This window comes from Oncorhynchus kisutch, linkage group LG16 (genome assembly GCF_002021735.2).
Source record: "Oncorhynchus kisutch isolate 150728-3 linkage group LG16, Okis_V2, whole genome shotgun sequence".
NCBI lineage: Eukaryota > Metazoa > Chordata > Actinopteri > Salmoniformes > Salmonidae > Oncorhynchus > Oncorhynchus kisutch.
In genome coordinates this window covers 35,713,169-35,731,288 of record NC_034189.2, presented here as the reverse complement: position 1 = coordinate 35,731,288, position 18,120 = coordinate 35,713,169, and the positions used below count along the sequence as shown (strand labels likewise).

Below are 18,120 nucleotides of genomic sequence, written 5' to 3'. Positions count from 1 at the left end.
GCTCGGTCTTTCAGCACGACAATGATTCCAAACACACCGCCCGTGGCTTCGCAAGAAGCATTTCAAGGTCCTGGAGTGGCCTAGCCAGTCTCCAGATCTCAACCCCATAGAAAATCTTGGGGGGGAGTTGAAAGTCTGTGTTGCCCAGCAACAGCCCCAAAACATCACTGCTCTATAGGAGATCTGCATGGGGGAATGGGCCAAAATATCAGCAACAGTGTGTGAAAACCTTGTGAAGACTTACAGAAAACGTTTGACCTCTGTCATTGCCAACAAAGGGTATATAACAAAGTATTGAGATAAACTTTTGTTATTGACCAAATACTTATTTTCCACCATAATTTGCAAATAAATTCATAAAAAATCCTACAATGTGATTTTCTGGATTTCTTTTTCTCAATTTGTCTGTCATAGTTGAAGTGTACCTATGATAAAAATTACAGGCCTCTCATCTTTTTAAGTGGGAGAACTTGCACAATTGGTGACTGACTAAATACTTTTTTGCCCCACTGTATCTGAAAGGACTGGATAGGTGTAGGCGATATGGCTAGAATTCCACCTAACGTAAACCTGTATCAGAGAAATCTGAGCTTGTGCTTAACCCTAGGGGTGAGGGGTTTCTAAATAAAGCCTTTTCGATCTCAAGCTATGGATAACAAACTAAATGTGCATCCATTTTTCGAAAAATAAAAAAAATTCAACCATGTTCTGCAGTGGACCAGGAAACACAGGATAAGTTTGGCTTTAAGATCTGATCCGAGCTAATTTTTATAACATCTGGTTATGGTTAGTATTGGTGAGCGGAGGCAGGATCTGTTCCGAGTACAGTACTTCCAGCCACAAAATGGACGGTGCAGCCAGTGACCCGTGCCCCCGCCTGCAGAGCCTGTTTCTGGGCATTCACCCCCTTGAAGGAGGGCAGCAGGGATGGATGGATGTTAAGCAGTTTTCCTACAACACATAAAATATATTATTCAAACACACGCATTTTTAATAGAATGAAAGCATACCCAAACACGCTCCAGTCCAGCTTGATCAAAAAAAGGTCAATCCGATGCTCTGAGGGATTTCAAAAAGCATTCCTTAACCCATGTAACTTCAAGGGAGAGCAAGTGAATTTAAAGAATGCTTTTTTGGAACAAGTCACTGTTTCTGTGATACAGTGACATCACAAGTAAAACACACATAAAACTACTATTGGTGCACACACAAAGCTGGGTGGTCCTACCGTTCCATTTTCTGACGAAGGACCCTGTGAGGATCCTCATGAAGCCAGCGAGACACACCACCTCCACGTCAAATTCCTCCAGCATGCGGTCAATGGTGCCGTCAAACTCTGCTCGGCTACCGTACAGCTTATGGTCAATCACCCGTGTCTGAATGACGGCCAAAGAGGCTCTTTTGAGGCCCAAGACCCCCGGCCGGTTGGAGGTTACCACCACGATTTCTGCTGAGCTGGACGTTCTCTTGGCCTGCTCCATCAGTGCCTGCAGGTTGGTGCCTGACACACACACACACTTAAGGCACTGGTATACAGATTAAAAACCTAACTGCAATTAGCTATGGGGTACTAGTATCCACTTAACTGCAATTCTACACGTAGGCTCTACTTAGACAACTTTCACAGTAACGACCATCTGTTGAAATTTGGGTGAACTATCCCTTTAACAATGGACTACAGCAGGGGTCCCCAACAGGTCAATCGCGAGCCACCAGTAGCTCGCAGCCCACCTAGGAGTAGCTCGCCAAACAATTCTTAAAGTAGATGCAATTTTCAGGTTCCACCGCAAACAACTCAGGCACCGCAAGCTCACAGCTATCATCTAATGAACGCAACATTGACATTATCCCACCCCTGGTTTGCCACTATTGGCTTAAAAAGCCAAACACAGCATATGCAAATTATTTGCATCGGTCTGTGTGGATTCGTGTGTTTGTTTATCGCTCCATGTTTACACGATAACTGTCTTGTGGGTTTTAGGTTTCCCTAAAACCTTCTCAATTAACTGCAAAGTAGGCTTACCTGGCAGAAGTATATCATGAGTAAATATATAATTTGTATCTTATTTGCAAACTGTCATGAACAGCACAGAACCGTCGCTAAACTGTCATATTCCTCACTTGCTAAATGTGTAATAAAAAGAGGCCAGATGCGCAATTTAAAAAGGGAAAATAGGTTTTTGTATTTTTTTATTTAAGCATCGACATGGACTCAGAATATCGAACTGCGTTGTTCTCCATGAACAATTGTAATTTTAAGAGTGATTAATAAAGTGAGAAAATAATTTGGGAAAATAGAAGAAAAAATCTGGGATTTTATAGGGCCCCCCTTAGAGTTGTTTATTAACCATTATTTTACCAGGTATATTGACAGAAAATATTGCATTACTTTCCCTTGTACACCAAGGACCCAGGGAGAGTTGCAGGGGGGAGGAGGAGAGAAAGTGCCCATTTAAACCACCCCTCTCAAAAAAGTAGCTGTCATGCTCTAAAAAGGTTAGAAACCCTTTGGTAAGCAAGCCAGTGTAGATTTGGCCTTGTGTTTTTGGTTATTGTTCTGCTGAAGGGTGATTTTATCTTTCAGTGTCTGGTGGAAAGCAGACCACCAGGTTTTCCTCTAGGATTTTGCCTGTGCTTAGATCCATTCCATTTATTTTTATCCTGAAAAACTCCCCAGTCCTTAACAATTACAAGCATACCCATAACATGGGTACCAATATTTTTATTTATTTTTTTATTTCACCTTTATTTAACCAGGTAGGCTAGTTGAGAACAAGTTCTCATTTGCAACTGCGACCTGGCCAAGATAAAGCATAGCAGTGTGAGCAGACAACAAAGAGTTACACATGGAGTAAACAATTAACAAGTCAATAACACAGTAGAAAACAAAGGGGGAGTCTATATACAATGTGTGCAAAAGGCATGAGGAGGTAGGCAAATAATTACAATTTTGCAGATTAACACTGGAGTGATGAATGATCAGATGGTCATGTACAGGTAGAGATATTGGTGTGCAAAAGAGCAGAAAAGTAAATAAATAAAAACAGTATGGGGATGAGGTAGGTGAAAAAGGGTGGGCTATTTACCAATAGACTATGTACAGCTGCAGCGATCGGTTAGCTGCTCAGATAGCTGATGTTTGAAGTTGGTGAGGGAGATAAAAGTCTCCAACTTCAGCGATTTTTGCAATTCGTTCCAGTCACAGACAGCAGAGTACTGGAACGAAAGCCAAATGAGGTGTTGGCTTTAGGGATGATCAGTGAGATACACCTGCTGGAGCGCGTGCTACGGATGGGTGTTGCCATCGTGACCAGTGAGCTGAGATAAGGCGGAGCTTTACCTAGCATGGACTTGTAGATGACCTGGAGCCAGTGGGTCTGGCGACGAATATGTAGCGAGGGCCAGCCGACTAGAGCATACAAGTCGCAGTGGTGGGTGGTATAAGGTGCTTTAGTGACAAAACGGATGGCACTGTGATAAACTGCATCCAGTTTGCTGAGTAGAGTGTTGGAAGCCATTTTGTAGATGACATCGCCGAAGTCGAGGATCGGTAGGATAGTCAGTTTTACTAGGGTAAGCTTGGCGGCGTGAGTGAAGGAGGCTTTGTTGCGGAATAGAAAGCCGACTCTTGATTTGATTTTCGATTGGAGATGTTTGATATGAGTCTGGAAGGAGAGTTTGCAGTCTAGCCAGACACCTAGGTACTTATAGACGTCCACATATTCTAGGTCCGAACCATCCAGGGTGGTGATGCTAGTCGGGCATGCGGGTGCAGGCAGCGACCGGTTGAAAAGCATGCATTTGGTTTTACTAGCGTTTAAGAGCAGTTGGAGGCCACGGAAGGAGTGTTGTGTGGCATTGAAGCTTGTTTGGAGGTTAGATAGCACAGTGTCCAAAGACGGGCCGAAAGTATATAGAATGGTGTCGTATGCGTAGAGGTGGATCAGGGAATCGCCCGCAGCAAGAGCAACATCATTGATATACACAGAGAAAAGAGTCGGCCCGAGAATTGAACCCTGTGGCACCCCCATAGAGACTGCCAGAGGACCAGACAGCATGCCCTCCGATTTGACGCACTGAACTCTGTCTGCAAAGTAATTGGTGAACCAGGCAAGGCAGTCATCCGAAAAACCGAGGCTCCTGAGTCTGCCGATAAGAATATGGTGATTGACAGAGTCGAAAGCCTTGGCAAGGTCGATGAAGACGGCTGCACAGTACTGTCTTTTATCGATGGCGGTTATGATATTGTTGAGTACCTTGAGTGTGGCTGAGGTGCACCCGTGACCGGCTCGGAAACCAGATTGCACAGCGGAGAAGGTGCGGTGGGATTCGAGATGGTCAGTGACCTGTTTGTTGACTTGGCTTTCGAAGACCTTAGATAGGCAGGGCAGGATGGATATAGGTCTGTAACAGTTTGGGTCCAGGGTGTCTCCCCCTTTGAAGAGGGGGATGACTGCGGCAGCTTTCCAATCCTTGGGGATCTCAGACGATATGAAAGAGAGGTTGAACAGGCTGGTAATAGGGGTTGCGACAATGGTGGCAGATAGTTTCAGAAATAGAGGGTCCAGATTGTCAAGCCCAGCTGATTTGTACAGGTCCAGGTTTTGCAGCTCTTTCAGAACATCTGCTATCTGGATATGCTTGAAAATATGGGAGAGTGGTACTCCGTGTGTTGTATTGATTGTCCAAACATAGCACTTTGTATTCAGGAGAAAAAGTTGTATTTCTTTGCAACATTTTTTGCAGTACTTTAGTGCCTTTGGAATATTTTTATTCTGTACATGCTTCCTTATTTGCACTTTGTCAATTAGGTTAGTATTGTGGAGTAATAACTACAATGTTGATCCATCCTCAGTTCTCCCATCACAGCCATTAAATTCTAACCGTTTTTAAGTCACCATTGGCCTCTTGCTGAAATCCGTGAGCAGTTTTCTTCCTCTCCGTCAACTGAGTTTGGAACGACGCCACTAAATTTATAGTGAATTGGCATATTGATACACAATCCAAAGTGAAATTAATAACTTCACCATGCTCAAAGGGATATTCAATGTCTGCTTTTTTTTCATCTACCAATAGATACCATTCTTTGCGAGGAAAACCTCACTGGTCTGTGTGGTTAAATCGGTGTTTGAAATTCACTGCTCGACTGAGAGACCTTACAGATAATTGTTTGTACAGTGCATTTCGGGAGCGTATTCAGAGACCGTACCTTTTTCCAAATTGTTTCATTACAGCCTTATTCTTAAATGGATGAAATAATTTATTCCCCCTCAATCTACACACAATACCTCAATGGCAAAGCAAAAAACAGGTTTAGAAATTTCAGCAAAATTACTACAAACACACTGAAATTCCGTATCTACATAAGTATTCAGACCCTTTGCTATGATACTCGAAATTGAGCTCAGGTGCATCCTGTTTCCATTGATCATCCTTGAGATGCTTCTACAACTGGATTGGTGTCCACCTATGGTAAATTCAATTGATTGGCACATACCTGTCTCTATAAAAAAGGTCCAACATTTGACAGTGCAGGTCAGAACACAAACCAAGCCATGAGGTTTAAGGAATTGTCTGTAAAGCTCAGAGACAAATGTGTGTCGAGGCACAGATCTGGGGAAGGGTACCAAAAAATGAGCGACTCCTGTGGCGGGTCGGGCACAGTACGCGCTAACCAGGTCACCAGGCACGGTGTTTCCTCTGACACATTGGTGCGGCTGGCTTCTGGGTGGGATGCGCGCTGTGTTAAGAAGCAGTGCGGCTTGGTTGGGTTTTGGAGGACGCATGTCTTTCAACCTTCGTCTCTCCCGAGCCCGTACGGGAGTTGTAGCGATGAGACAAGATATTAACTACTAACAATTGGATACCACGAAATTGGGGAGAAAAGGGGGTAAAATTCAAAAATAAGGGGGTAAAATTCAAAAATGTAAGAAGTTTGGAACCACCAAGACTCTTCCTAGAGCTGGCTACCTGGCCAAACTGAGCAATCGGGAGAGAAGGGCCATGGTCAGGGAGGTGACCAAGAACCTAATGGTCTCTCTGACAGAGCTCCAGAGTTCTTCTTTGGAGATGGAAGAACCTGCTAGAAGGATAACCATCTCTGCAGCAGTAAAAGGCACATGACAGCCCACTTGGAGTTTCATCTACTATAGTCCCACAACATTTCTATATACTATATTTAAATTGTTTTAAAATAAATGTTTAAACTTATATATTGAAAGGTTTCTAGTTTGCTCAGTTAATTTATTCCATTTCTTTATTGCTCTAAATGAAATGTTATTTTGCCCATTTATTTTTTCTGTCTGGATAACGCATAGATGGTGGACAATCTATTCCTAGTATTTACGGATGGTCTTCTCTTACCAACTGAATACCATTGTGAATAGAACCGTTTTAAATGATGTATATTATAAAATAAGATAAGCATATTTTTTTCAATTATCTTGTCGATTGATGACCAACCAAGAACACTGCGCATGACTGCAACAGAAGAACCATATCTCCACCTTAAAACAATCCTTGCTGCTTTATTCTGTGCATTCAGCAGCCTCCTAACTTCACTAGATGATGCATTTCCCCAGACCACCGAACAATAGCTCACTTGACTCTCAACCAATGCCTGTGTTATTTGCTGAAGGATTTTCCCTGGTAAATATTTAGCTATCCTTCTGATTATGCATGCTGTTTTAATATTTTATTTTACATAGATTAGTTATTTGAGACGACCATGATAAGCAGTTGTCTAGCTGCACTCCCAGTAGTTTGGTTTCTGCCACTTCTTCAATTTGTACTCCTCCCATACTTAATTGTATCCCATGCTGTTTTGGCCTTTTCCTAGTTGAACAGACCAACATAACTTTGGTTTTCTTGGTGTTTAAAGCAAGTTTGTTTTGGCAAAGCCATTTCCTGATAATCTCCAAATCTCCTTGCAAAGCTTGCTGTACCTGTTGAACCGATTGTCTTGCTGCATAAATTGTAGTATCATCTGCAAATATAGTAGCTTGAGTTTCAACCAAGGCATAGGGAAGGTCGTTGGTGTATATTAAGTAGAGAAGTGGCCCAAGGCAGCTGCCCTGCGGTATTCCACAGTTTAACACATTAGGGGAAGAAAATGAACCATTGATATAGGTGGACTGTTTCCTGTCAGTTAGATATGACTGTATCCAATTCAATGCTACCTCCTTAAAACCATAATGCATTAATTTTGTCAAAATAATTTAATGATCCACTAAATCAAATGCTGCACTGAAATCTAAAAATAGTACACCTACAAACCTGCCATTATCCATAGCATTGAGCCACTGGTCAGTTATGTCAACCAATGCAGTGGTAGTGGAATGGTTTTTGCGATAAGCATGCTGATTGGCTGTAATCAGATCATTCTTTTCCATATACTCCCACATTTGTCTACTCACAATACCCTCCAATATCTTACTGAGTGTAGGGAGTAGACTAATTGGTAGACTATTGGCAGGAGTAATGGGTTCTTTGCAGTCTTTCGGAATAGGACACAGTTTCGCATGCTTCCATACATTTGCAAACAACCCCTTTTCCAGTGACCAATTAAATATGTATCTCAGTGGAACTGCAATCTGGGGAGCAGCACAGCGAAGCAACATTTTTTCCCTAAGACCATAACCTGTAGATTTACCATCAGGTAATGACTTCAATAGGTTTAACACCTCCTCCACTGACACCGTTTGTAGACTAAAAGAGAAGATCTTATTGCTCATAATATGATCATCAATCCATTGGACAATAGCTTGTTTGGAAGAATTTATGTCTACATTGTTGCTTAGTCATTTAATTTAAAGCTGCTAGTTGAGGACTTGAGGTGTCTGTTTCTGGGGCCTCCCACTCTTTCTATTCTGGTTAGAGACAATTTGCTATGTTCTGTGAAGGGAGTAGTACACAGCACAACTTCAGTTTCTTGGCAATTTCTCGCATGGAATAGCCTTAATTTCTCAGAACAAGATAAGACTGACAAGTTTCAGAAGAAAGTCCTTTGCTTCTGGCCATTTTGAACCCACAAATACTGATGCTCCAGCTACTCAACTAGTCTAAACTACTCTAACTAGGCCAGTTTTATTGCTTCTTTAAATCAGAATAGTTTTGTTTACAACTGTGCTAACATAATTGCAAAACGGTTTTCAAATGGTCAATTAGCCTTTTAAAATGATAAACTTGGATTAGCTAACACAACGTGCCATTGGAACACAGGAGTGATGGTTGCTGCTAATGGGCCTCTGTATGCCCATGTAGATATTCAGAAAAATAAATCTGCCGTTTCCAGCTACAATAGTAAATTTACAACAAGAACAATGTCTACACTGTATTTCTGATCAATTTGATGTTATTTTAATGGACAAACCAGGTCATTTCAAAGTGACCCCAAACTTTTGAACGGTAGCGTCTGTGTGTATACATACAGTTGAGGTCGGAAGTTTACATACACCTTAGCCAAATACATTTAAACTCAGTGTTCACAATTCCAGACATTTAACCCTAGTAAAAATTCCGTCTTAGGATCACCACTTTATTTTAAGAATGTGAAATGTCAGAATAATAGAAGAGAATGATTTATGTCGGCTATTATTACTTCCATCACATCCCCAGTGGGTCAGACGTTTACATACACTCAATTAGTATTTGGTAGCATTGCCTTTAAATTGTTTAACTTGGGTCAAACGTTTAGAGTAGCCTCCCACAATAAGTTGGGTGAATTTTGGCCCATTCCTCCTGACAGAGCTGGTGTAACTGAGTCAGGTTTGTATAGGCCTCCTTTCTCGCACATGCTTTTTCAGTACTGCCCACAAATTTCCTGTAGATATGAGGTCAGGGCTTTGTGATGGCCACTCCAATACCTTGACTCTGTTGACCTTAAGCCATTTTGCCACAACTTCGGAAGTATGCTTGGGGTCATTGTCCATTTGGAAGACCCATTTGCGACCAAGCTTTAACTTCCTGACTGATGTCTTGAGATGTTGCTTCAATATATCCACAAAAATGTTCCTACCTCATGATGCCATCTATTTTGCAAAGTACATCCGTTCCTCCTGTAGCAAAGCACCCCCACAACATGATGCTGCCACCCCTGTTCTTCACGGTTGGGATGGTGTTCTTCGGCTTGCAAGCCTCCCCATTTTTCTCCAAACATAACAATAGTCATTATGGCCAAACAGTTCTATTTTTGTTTCATCAGACCAGAGGACATTTCTCCAAAAAGTACAATCTTGGGCCCCATGTGCAGTTGCAAACCGTAGTCTGGCTTTTTTAATGGCAGTTTTGGAGCAGTGGCATCTTCCTTGCTGAGCGGCCTTTCAGGTTATGTCGATATGGGACTCGTTTTACTGCGGATATAGATATTTCTGTACCCGTTTCATACAGCATCTTCACAAGGTAATTTGCTGTTGTTCTGGGATTGATTTGCACTTTTCGCACAAAAGTATGTTCATCTCTAGGAGACAGAACACGTCTCCTTCCTGAGTGGTATGACGGATGCGCGGTCCCATGGTGTTTATAGTTGCGTACTATCGTTTGTACAGATGAACGTGGTACCTTCAGGAATTTGGAAATTGCTCCCAAGGATGAACCAGACTTGTGGAGGTCTAAATTTTTTCTTCTGAGGTCTTGGCTGATTTCTTTTGATGTTCCCATGATGTCAAGCAAAGAGGGACTGAGCTTGAAGGTAGGCCTTGAAATACATCGACAGGTACACTTCAAATGGACTCAAATGATTTCAATTAGCCTATCTAAAGCCATGGACATAATTTTCTGGAATTTTCCAAGCTGTTTAAAGGCAGTCAACTTAGTGTATGTAAACTTTTGACCCACTGGAATTGTGATACAGTGAAATAATCTGTCTCTAAACAATTGTTGGAAAAATTACTTGTGTCATGCACAAAGTAGATGTCCTAACCGAATTTAATGACTCCAACCTATGTGTACGTAAGCTTTCGACTTCCACCACCATTTCTCACGTAACACATTTTACCGACACAAGAGTATCCCACCTTGCGTAGCGCATTTAGTTTGCCGACATTTGGAAAGTTCTCTGACAAATGTGCCATTTCCATCAGGCCCGTCGTGACATTTTTTATCGAACATGTACTTTACTCACATTAAATGTTGGATGGAAACCTGGTTGAAGTTATTTAATTAGTTGATAGTTGAAACTGATACTGAACAACAGACCTAACAGCAGATCTGTTCCAAACGAGAATATCGAAAGGGAACCAACCAAAGAAAACAGAGGCAAACGGAGGGACCTACCTGAACTTGTCCAATGGAAATGCTTTGCAACGGTGTTACTAATGAATACACGCCAGTTGAGTAGAAATTGACAGACGCATACCTACCTGTGATTGCGACACCTTTCTTATAGGAGCCAGGGTAGCCAGGGCTGGCCATGACCACAGTAACTGCAGAGCTGTCCTGGTGCCACACAGGGGCGCTGGATGCCAACTTCCCCTGCAGAGTGCTCTGGAGCACTTCGTACAGGTCACTCTTCAGCAAGGGCATCAGCACCTGGAACAGGGTCACATTCAGTAGGAAGAAAATATTTTGATTCAGAGTAAAACAGGGATGTAATACTGGAATTTCTGTTTTCCCACTGCAAAATGTTTAGGTACAGTTTGTCCTTTTGAACATGATTCAGGCAAGATCAGAGTTGTCCTAATAGGCACAGATTAAGGACCAGTATCCTTGTGTGGAACAATGTAACAGACAATCTGCACTGAATAAAAATATGACAGCAAAGTGTTGGTCCCATGTTCCATGAGCTGATTTATTTATTTTTTAATCCCAGAACTTTTCCAGACGCACAAAAATATGATTTCTCTAAAATGTTTGCTTACATCCCTGTTTGTGAGCATTTCTCCTTTGCCAAGACCTCCCTCTACCTGACAGGTGTGCATATCAAGAAGATGATTAAAAAGCATGATCATTACACAGGTGCACCTTGGGCTGGGACAATAGAAGGCCACCTTAAAAATGTGCAGTTTTGTCACAACACAATTCCACAGACATCTTAAGTTGAGGGAGCATGCAATTGGCATGATGACTGCAGGAATGTCCACCAGAGCTGTTGTTAATTTCTCTACCATAAACTGACTCCAATGTCGTTTTAGAGAATTTAGCAGTACGTCCAACCGGCCTCACAAGCGCAGACCACATGTAACCACGCCAGCCCAGGACCTCCACATCCAGCTACAACACCTGTGGGATCATCTGAGGGGAAGTGGGGGCTCTTGAGGAGTATTAATAAAGCCTTTTGTGGGGGGGGGGGAAACATTCTGATTGGCTCGGCCTGGCTCCAAGGCCAACCCATGGCTGCACTCCTGCCCCGTCATGTGATGCATAGAATAAGGCCTAATGAATGTATAATTTCCTTATAATGAACTGTAACTCTGTAAATCTTTGAAATTGTTGCATTTATATTTTTGTTCAGTATAATTTAGGACAGGCTACAAACACAGTTTTCACCCCCACCCCCCTGGAAACTTATTTCTCAAATCTAAGGATTCAAATCATGTTCTGCACATGTTATTTTACACATTCACATTTCCTCTTTACTCACCCTCTTTTGAACACACAACCAATTTGATGATGCAGCCTCTCCTCCTAATTTCTGAACAACTGCGATTTGAACAAACATTACAAAAAAATACTGTGTGTGTGTGTGTATGTATATATATATATGCTACTAACTGCTGTCTATTGTAATGGATTTGCAATAGCATAAGCAAGACACATTGCATCAGGGCATAACAATTACCATTTGTGTGATATAATCTTTATATTTATGCTGCCATATAGGCAACAGTCTGCCTCTTGTTTAGCCAATGTTTGCAATGAATAAAAAAACATAAAATTGCTATCGACTGCCTGTGTCTTGCTTTTTTGATATGCTGTGTAGTCTACATTTTGCTTTCCTAAATAACTCCCCTCCTGACAAAAACATGAAATGGCTAGACAACCTGTCTGTGTCTTACTTAGATTTGCAATAGCCTAGGCTACGGTGACAACTGACAAACTATTTTGTGTACAAGCGGCGTCACAGGGTGACTGAACCGCAGCTGTAAGGAGGTAGGCTAGGGCAAGTGTTCCCAAACTGGATTACACTAAATATAAAATGTGACTCACATTTTCAAACAGTCCATACATGATAGATGCACACAGCAATACATAAAAAATTAAAAAAGTAACCTCACTTATTTTCAGCAAATTGAACATGTGTAAATATTTATATGAACATAACATCACGCACAGAACGAGCAGTATGGCTGGTGGCATTGTCATGCTGGAGGGTCATGTCAGGATGAGCCTGCAGGAAGGGTACCACATGAGGGAGGAGGATGTCTTCCCTGAAACGCACAGCGTTGAGATTGCCTGCAATGACAACAAGATCAGTCTGATGATGCTGTGACACACCGCCCCAGACCATGACGGACCCTCCATCTCCAAAAATCGATCCCACTCCAGAGTACAGGCCTCGGTGTAATGCTCATTCCTTCGACGATAAATGCGAATCCGAGCATCACCACTGGTGAGATAAAACCGCAACTCGTCAGTGAAGAGCACTTTTTGCCAGTCATGTCTGGTCCAGCAACGGTGGGTTTGTGCCCTAAGGCGACGTTGTTGCCGGTGATCTCTGGTGAGGACCTGCCTTACAACAGGCCAACAAGCCCTCAGTCCAGCCTCTCTCAGCCTTTTGCAGACAGTCTGAGCACTGATGGAGGGAGGGATTTTGCTTTCCTGGTGTAACTCGGGCAGTTGTTGCCATCCTGTACCTGTCCCGCAGGTGTGATGTTCGGATGTACCGATCCTGTGCAGGTGTTGTTACATGTGGTCTGCCACTGCAAGGATGATCAGCTGTCCGCCCTGTCTCGCTGTAGCGCCGTCTTAGATGTCTCACAGTACGGACATTGCAATTTTTTGCCCTGGCCACATCTGCAGTCCTCATGCCTCCTTGCAGCATGCTTAAGGCACATTCACGCAGATGAGCAGGGACCCTGGGCATCTTTCTTTTGGTGTTTTTCAGAGTCAGTAGAAAGGCCTCTTTAGTGTCCTATGTTTTCATAACAGTGACCTTAAGAACACATTCTTATTTTCAATAACTGCCTAGGAACTGTGGGTCAACTGCCTTGTTCAGGGGCAGAACGACAGATTTTCACCTTGTCAGCTCAGGGGTTCCAATCTTGCAAACGCACAGTTAACTAGTCCAATGCTCTAGAAGCCAAGGTAAATTGCTAGCTAGCATTAAACTTATCTTATAAAAAACAATCAATCATAATCACTAGTTATAAATACTAATCCAGTTTAGCAGGCAATATTAACCAGGTGAAATTGTGTCATTTCTCTTGCGTTCATTGCACGCAGAGTCAGGGTATATGCAAGTTTGGGCTGCCTGGCTCATTGCGAACTAATTTGCCCGCGGCTTTTGTGGAGCGATGGGTAACGATGCTTCGAGTGTGGCTGTTGTCGATGTGTTCCTGGTTCAAGCCCAGGGAGGGGCAAGGAGGGGGACGGAAGCTATACTGTTACACTGGCAATACTATAGTGCCTATAAGAACATCCAATAGTCAAGGTATTTGAAATACAAATGGTATAGAGAGAAATAGTCCTATAAATACTATATTAACTACAACCTAAAACCTCTTACCTTGGAATATTGAAGTCTCATGTTAAAAGGAACCACCAACTTTCATATGTTCTCATGTTCTGAGCAAGGAACTTAAACGTTAGCTTTTTTACATGGCACATATTTTCTTCTCCAACAATTTGTTTTTGCATTATTTTTGGAGGAAATTATAGTTGAAATGATTCATTATGTATACATTTGTTTACATAGAACCATTTATTATAATACTATTATGTTATGGTATGAAATGTATGGGTTCTTGGTTAAGCTGTTACTGAAAATGTAAGTAAAATAAATTAATTGTCTGTACCTTGCGGGTTTAAGGGAGAGGGATGATATATCTTTTCAGACAGATAAGAATGTTTGTTTGGTGTTCCATTAGTGGAGAAAAGTATATATTTTAGACAGATTGGAATGTTGTTTTATGAGGGGAGTAGAAGAAGATCTCCAGACCTGAAGATACTGTGCTATTGTGGGGATCGGAGAGAGTGTGTGAAACTGATGACGTCATTTTATGTTCTCTCTTTAAAATGTAATGTTCTTTGTATTTTGGGTCAGTACTCATCAAGAATAAATGCTGAACTTGCCTTTAAGACTGGTCTCTTGCTAATTCATGCAAAATGATAAACTTACAACTTATTATGAAATAGATAAGAGTGTGAATTTGGTTTTGGCTACAAAACATATAGGAATTTAGAATTCCTCTATCAATGATTTAAACCAAATTGAACATGTTTCATTATTTATTTGAGGCTAAATTTATTTTATTGATGTTTTATATTAAGTTAAAATAAGTGTTAATTCATTATTGTTGTAATTGTCATTATTACAAATTAAAAAATTAATTGGCCAATGAATCGGTATTGGCTTTTTTGGTCCTCCAATAATTGGTATCACGTTGAAAAATCATAATCGGTCGACCTCTAATCTGTACGCACAGTGAGGCAAAGACTTTGAGGATGGCCTGGTGTCTAGAAGGGCAGCAAAGAAGCCACTTCTCTCCAGGAAAAACATCAGGAACAGACTGATATTCTGCAAAAGATACAGGGATTGGACTGCTGAGGACTGGGGTAAAGTCATTTTCTCTGATGAATCCCCTTTCCGATTGTTTGGGGCATCCGGGAAAAATCTTGTCCAGAGAAGACAAGGTGATCGCTACCATCAGTCTTGTGTCATGCCAACAGTAAAGCATCCTGAAACCATTCATGTGTGGGGTTGCTTCTCAGCCAAGGGAGTGGCCCACTCACAATTTTTCCTAAGAACACAGCCATGAATAAAGAATGGTACCAACATATTCTCAGAGAGCAACTTCTCCCAACCATCCAGGAACAGTTTGGTGACGAACAATGCCTTTTCCAGCATGATGGAGCACCTTGCCATAAGGCAAAAGTGAAAACTAAGTGGCTCAGGGAACAAAACATCAATATTTTGGGTCCATGGCCAGGAAACTCCCCAGACCTTAATCGCATTGAGAACTTGTGGTCCATCCTCAAGAGGCAGGTGGACAAACAAAAAACCCACAAATTCTGACAAACTCCAAGCATTGATTATGCAAGAATGGGCTAACATCAGTCAGGATGTGGCCCAGAAGTTAATTGACAGCATGCCAGGGTGGATTGCAGAGGTCTTGAAAAAGAATGGTCAACACAGCAAATATTGAAATGCGTGTAATTATACTTCAGTATTCCATAGCAACATCTGACAAACATTTCTAAAGACATTTGTGTCATTCTCTAAACTTTTGGCCATGACTGTATGTTGCAGTTTGGGCCGCCTGGCTCGTTGCGAACTGTGTGAAGACCATTTCTTCCTAATAAAGACCATTAATTTCCCAGAATTTTACATAATTATGACATAACATTGAAGGTTGTGCAATGTAACAGCAATATTTAGACTTAGGGTTGCCAACTGCTCGATAAAATACAGAACGGTTCTGTATTTCACTGAAGGAATAAGCGTTTTGTTTTCGAAATGATAGTTTCCCGGATTTGACCATATTAATGACCCAAGGTTCGTATTTCTGTATGTTTATTATATTATAATTACGTCTATGATCTGACAGAGCAGTCTGACTGAGCGGTGGTAGGCGGCAGCAGGCTCGTAAGCATTCATTCAAACAGCACTTTCCTTCGTTCGCCAGCAGCTCTTAGCAATGCTTGAAGCACAGCGCTGTTTATGACTTCAAGCCTATCAACTCCCAAGATTAGCCTGGCAATACTAAAGTGCCTATAAGAACATCCAATAGTCAAAGGTATATTAAATACAAATGGTATAAGAGAGAAATAATCGAAGCGTCAAAACTCCTATAATAACTACAGCCTAAAACTGTTAATATTGAATGTTAATACTGTTAATATTGAAGACTCATGTTAAAAGGAACCACCAGCTTTCATATGTTCTGAGCAAGGCTCTTAAACGTTAGCTTTTTTACATGGCACATATTGCACTTTTGCTTTCTTCTCCAACACGGTGTTTTTGCATTATTTAAACCAAATTGAATGTTTTATTATTTATTTGAGACTAAATTGATTTTATGTATTATATTAAGTAAAAAAAAAAATTTAAGGGTTAATTCAGTATTGTTGCAACTGTTATTATTACACACATATATATATATATAAACATAAAAAAATAAAAGGCATCGGTTTTTTTTGGTCCTCCAATAAGTCGGTATAGGCGTTGAAAAATCCTAATCGGTCAACCTCTAATGCAAACCTTTCTACTCCACCTACTGTGAGTGCCCACAGATACAGCATACCCTCTCGGAATCATAGCCTTAACTATTAGGGTGGGAAATGCTAAACTGACCTTGGGTCACTTTGAAACTATACCTTCATTATGTCCAGCACAGCCTGGCAGGCCTCCTCCTGGTCCTTGGCCACAATGACACCCTTCCCTGCAGCCAGGCCACTGGCCTTCACCACCAGAGCAGGAAAACTGGCCCTGGGGTCAGGGGTTAATTATATTTCAGTTCAGGAGATGGGTAGAAATTCAATGACACAGTGTTAAGATGACACACAGCGAGCAGACTCAAACCGGGACAGACTACCTGGACTAGTCCAATTAGAAACACTTTTCCGTTGCAAATAATTTTCCTATGGTGTGCCCTAATGAACATGACCTCTCTCCCTCCAACACTCCCCCCTAGCACTGCCCAGTACTAACGTGAGGATGTAGCTGCAGGCCTCCTGGGGGTCAGTGAAGGAGCACCAGTGGGCTGTGGGGAGGCCGTGGCGGTCCATAAAGGCCGTGGAGAAACTCTTACTTGCCTCCTACTGGGCAGCCTTCCACGAAGGGCCGAAACACTGGACCCCCGCCGCTTGCAGGTCATCTACCATGCCTGGGGGGAGGTGCAGATGAGATTAGAACGAGGGAGAAAGGGACCAGAGAATGGGAGAAAATGAAAATAATTATATGTATAGTGTATTGATAATAATTATATATTTAAAGGCAATCAATAACAAATTCTTATTTAAGATGACTGGAAACTTGGCAATTCCTTTGTACCTGTACTGTTTCAGATGGCTGAATATGAAATGGGGAAGATAAGGATGTGTGCCACTCACCTGCTGCCAGAGGCACCTCGGGCCCTACCACCACCAGCCCCACGCTATGCTCCTTACAGAACTGAGCCAGGATGGTGTGTGATCATAAAAGACCCCAGACAGATCATGATATTCAAAACAGTTATGTGTCCTTCTCACCAGAGTTGGAGATCTTTCCACAGTTGGCGGTGCCAGCAGCATTCCCCGTGCAACCAGGACCCCCTGGATGTGTGGTGACTGTGCCAGCTTCCATGCCAGGGTGTGTTCCCGCCCACCACTGCCAATCACTAGCACCCGCTCTGCCATGGCAACTGAATGACAGGTAGATGGAAGAACCAATCACAAAACATGCACATGTGATCAAATCACATCATCGAACCAGGAAGGTGCTCATTAAGACATCATGGAACTTTGATATAAAAATAAATTCTATATTACAGACATACTTCTCTGTCATGTAGAATAAAGAAACTTGTCAGCTCTATTCAATAAATTTCTATCTGCAACCTTCAGAACATTGCACCCTATTGAATTCAACCCAGGGGCACTAACAGCAACAGCAAATCAAACAGCTTCTCAAATCACTTTTAATTTATAATCCATAAAGGAAGCTATTTAATTGCATGTGAAAATTGACCTACGGTGCAGGACCTTACCCAAGGCCTCATCACCAGGCTGCTGTGAAGGATTTTGCTGGGGCCTAGCACTTAAATCACCCATTCAAATGTCACATTGGTAGGGACACGGCCACCCATAAAAATCTGTCTCCAATTAGTTGTCATTGTGCAAGAGCCCATTCTGTGTAGGGACCCATTAAAAACTGCAATTTGGATTATTATTTTTTAATGTGGGTGACACATGTATCAGCGTGCTAATGACAGTAGAAACAAGTTGGGGGGGGGGACTAACATGTACAACCCCTTGAATACTGTA

General features: G+C 41.9%; 1 protein-coding gene across 1 annotated transcript; it reads right to left on the bottom strand.

Annotated features, from left to right (window-relative positions):
• Positions 1–509: 509 nt before the first annotated feature.
• LOC109906851 (trifunctional purine biosynthetic protein adenosine-3-like) lies at positions 510–17,509 on the bottom strand. The gene is made up of 6 exons (XM_031792281.1): positions 17,347–17,509; positions 16,808–16,982; positions 16,474–16,585; positions 10,359–10,527; positions 1,229–1,501; positions 510–951 (listed from the first exon to the last, which is right to left on the bottom strand). Exons 2-6 carry the CDS (start codon positions 16,882–16,884, stop codon positions 788–790), a joined length of 795 nt encoding a protein of 264 aa, XP_031648141.1. The 5' UTR covers positions 16,885–16,982; positions 17,347–17,509; the 3' UTR covers positions 510–787.
• Positions 17,510–18,120: the final 611 nt, after the last annotated feature.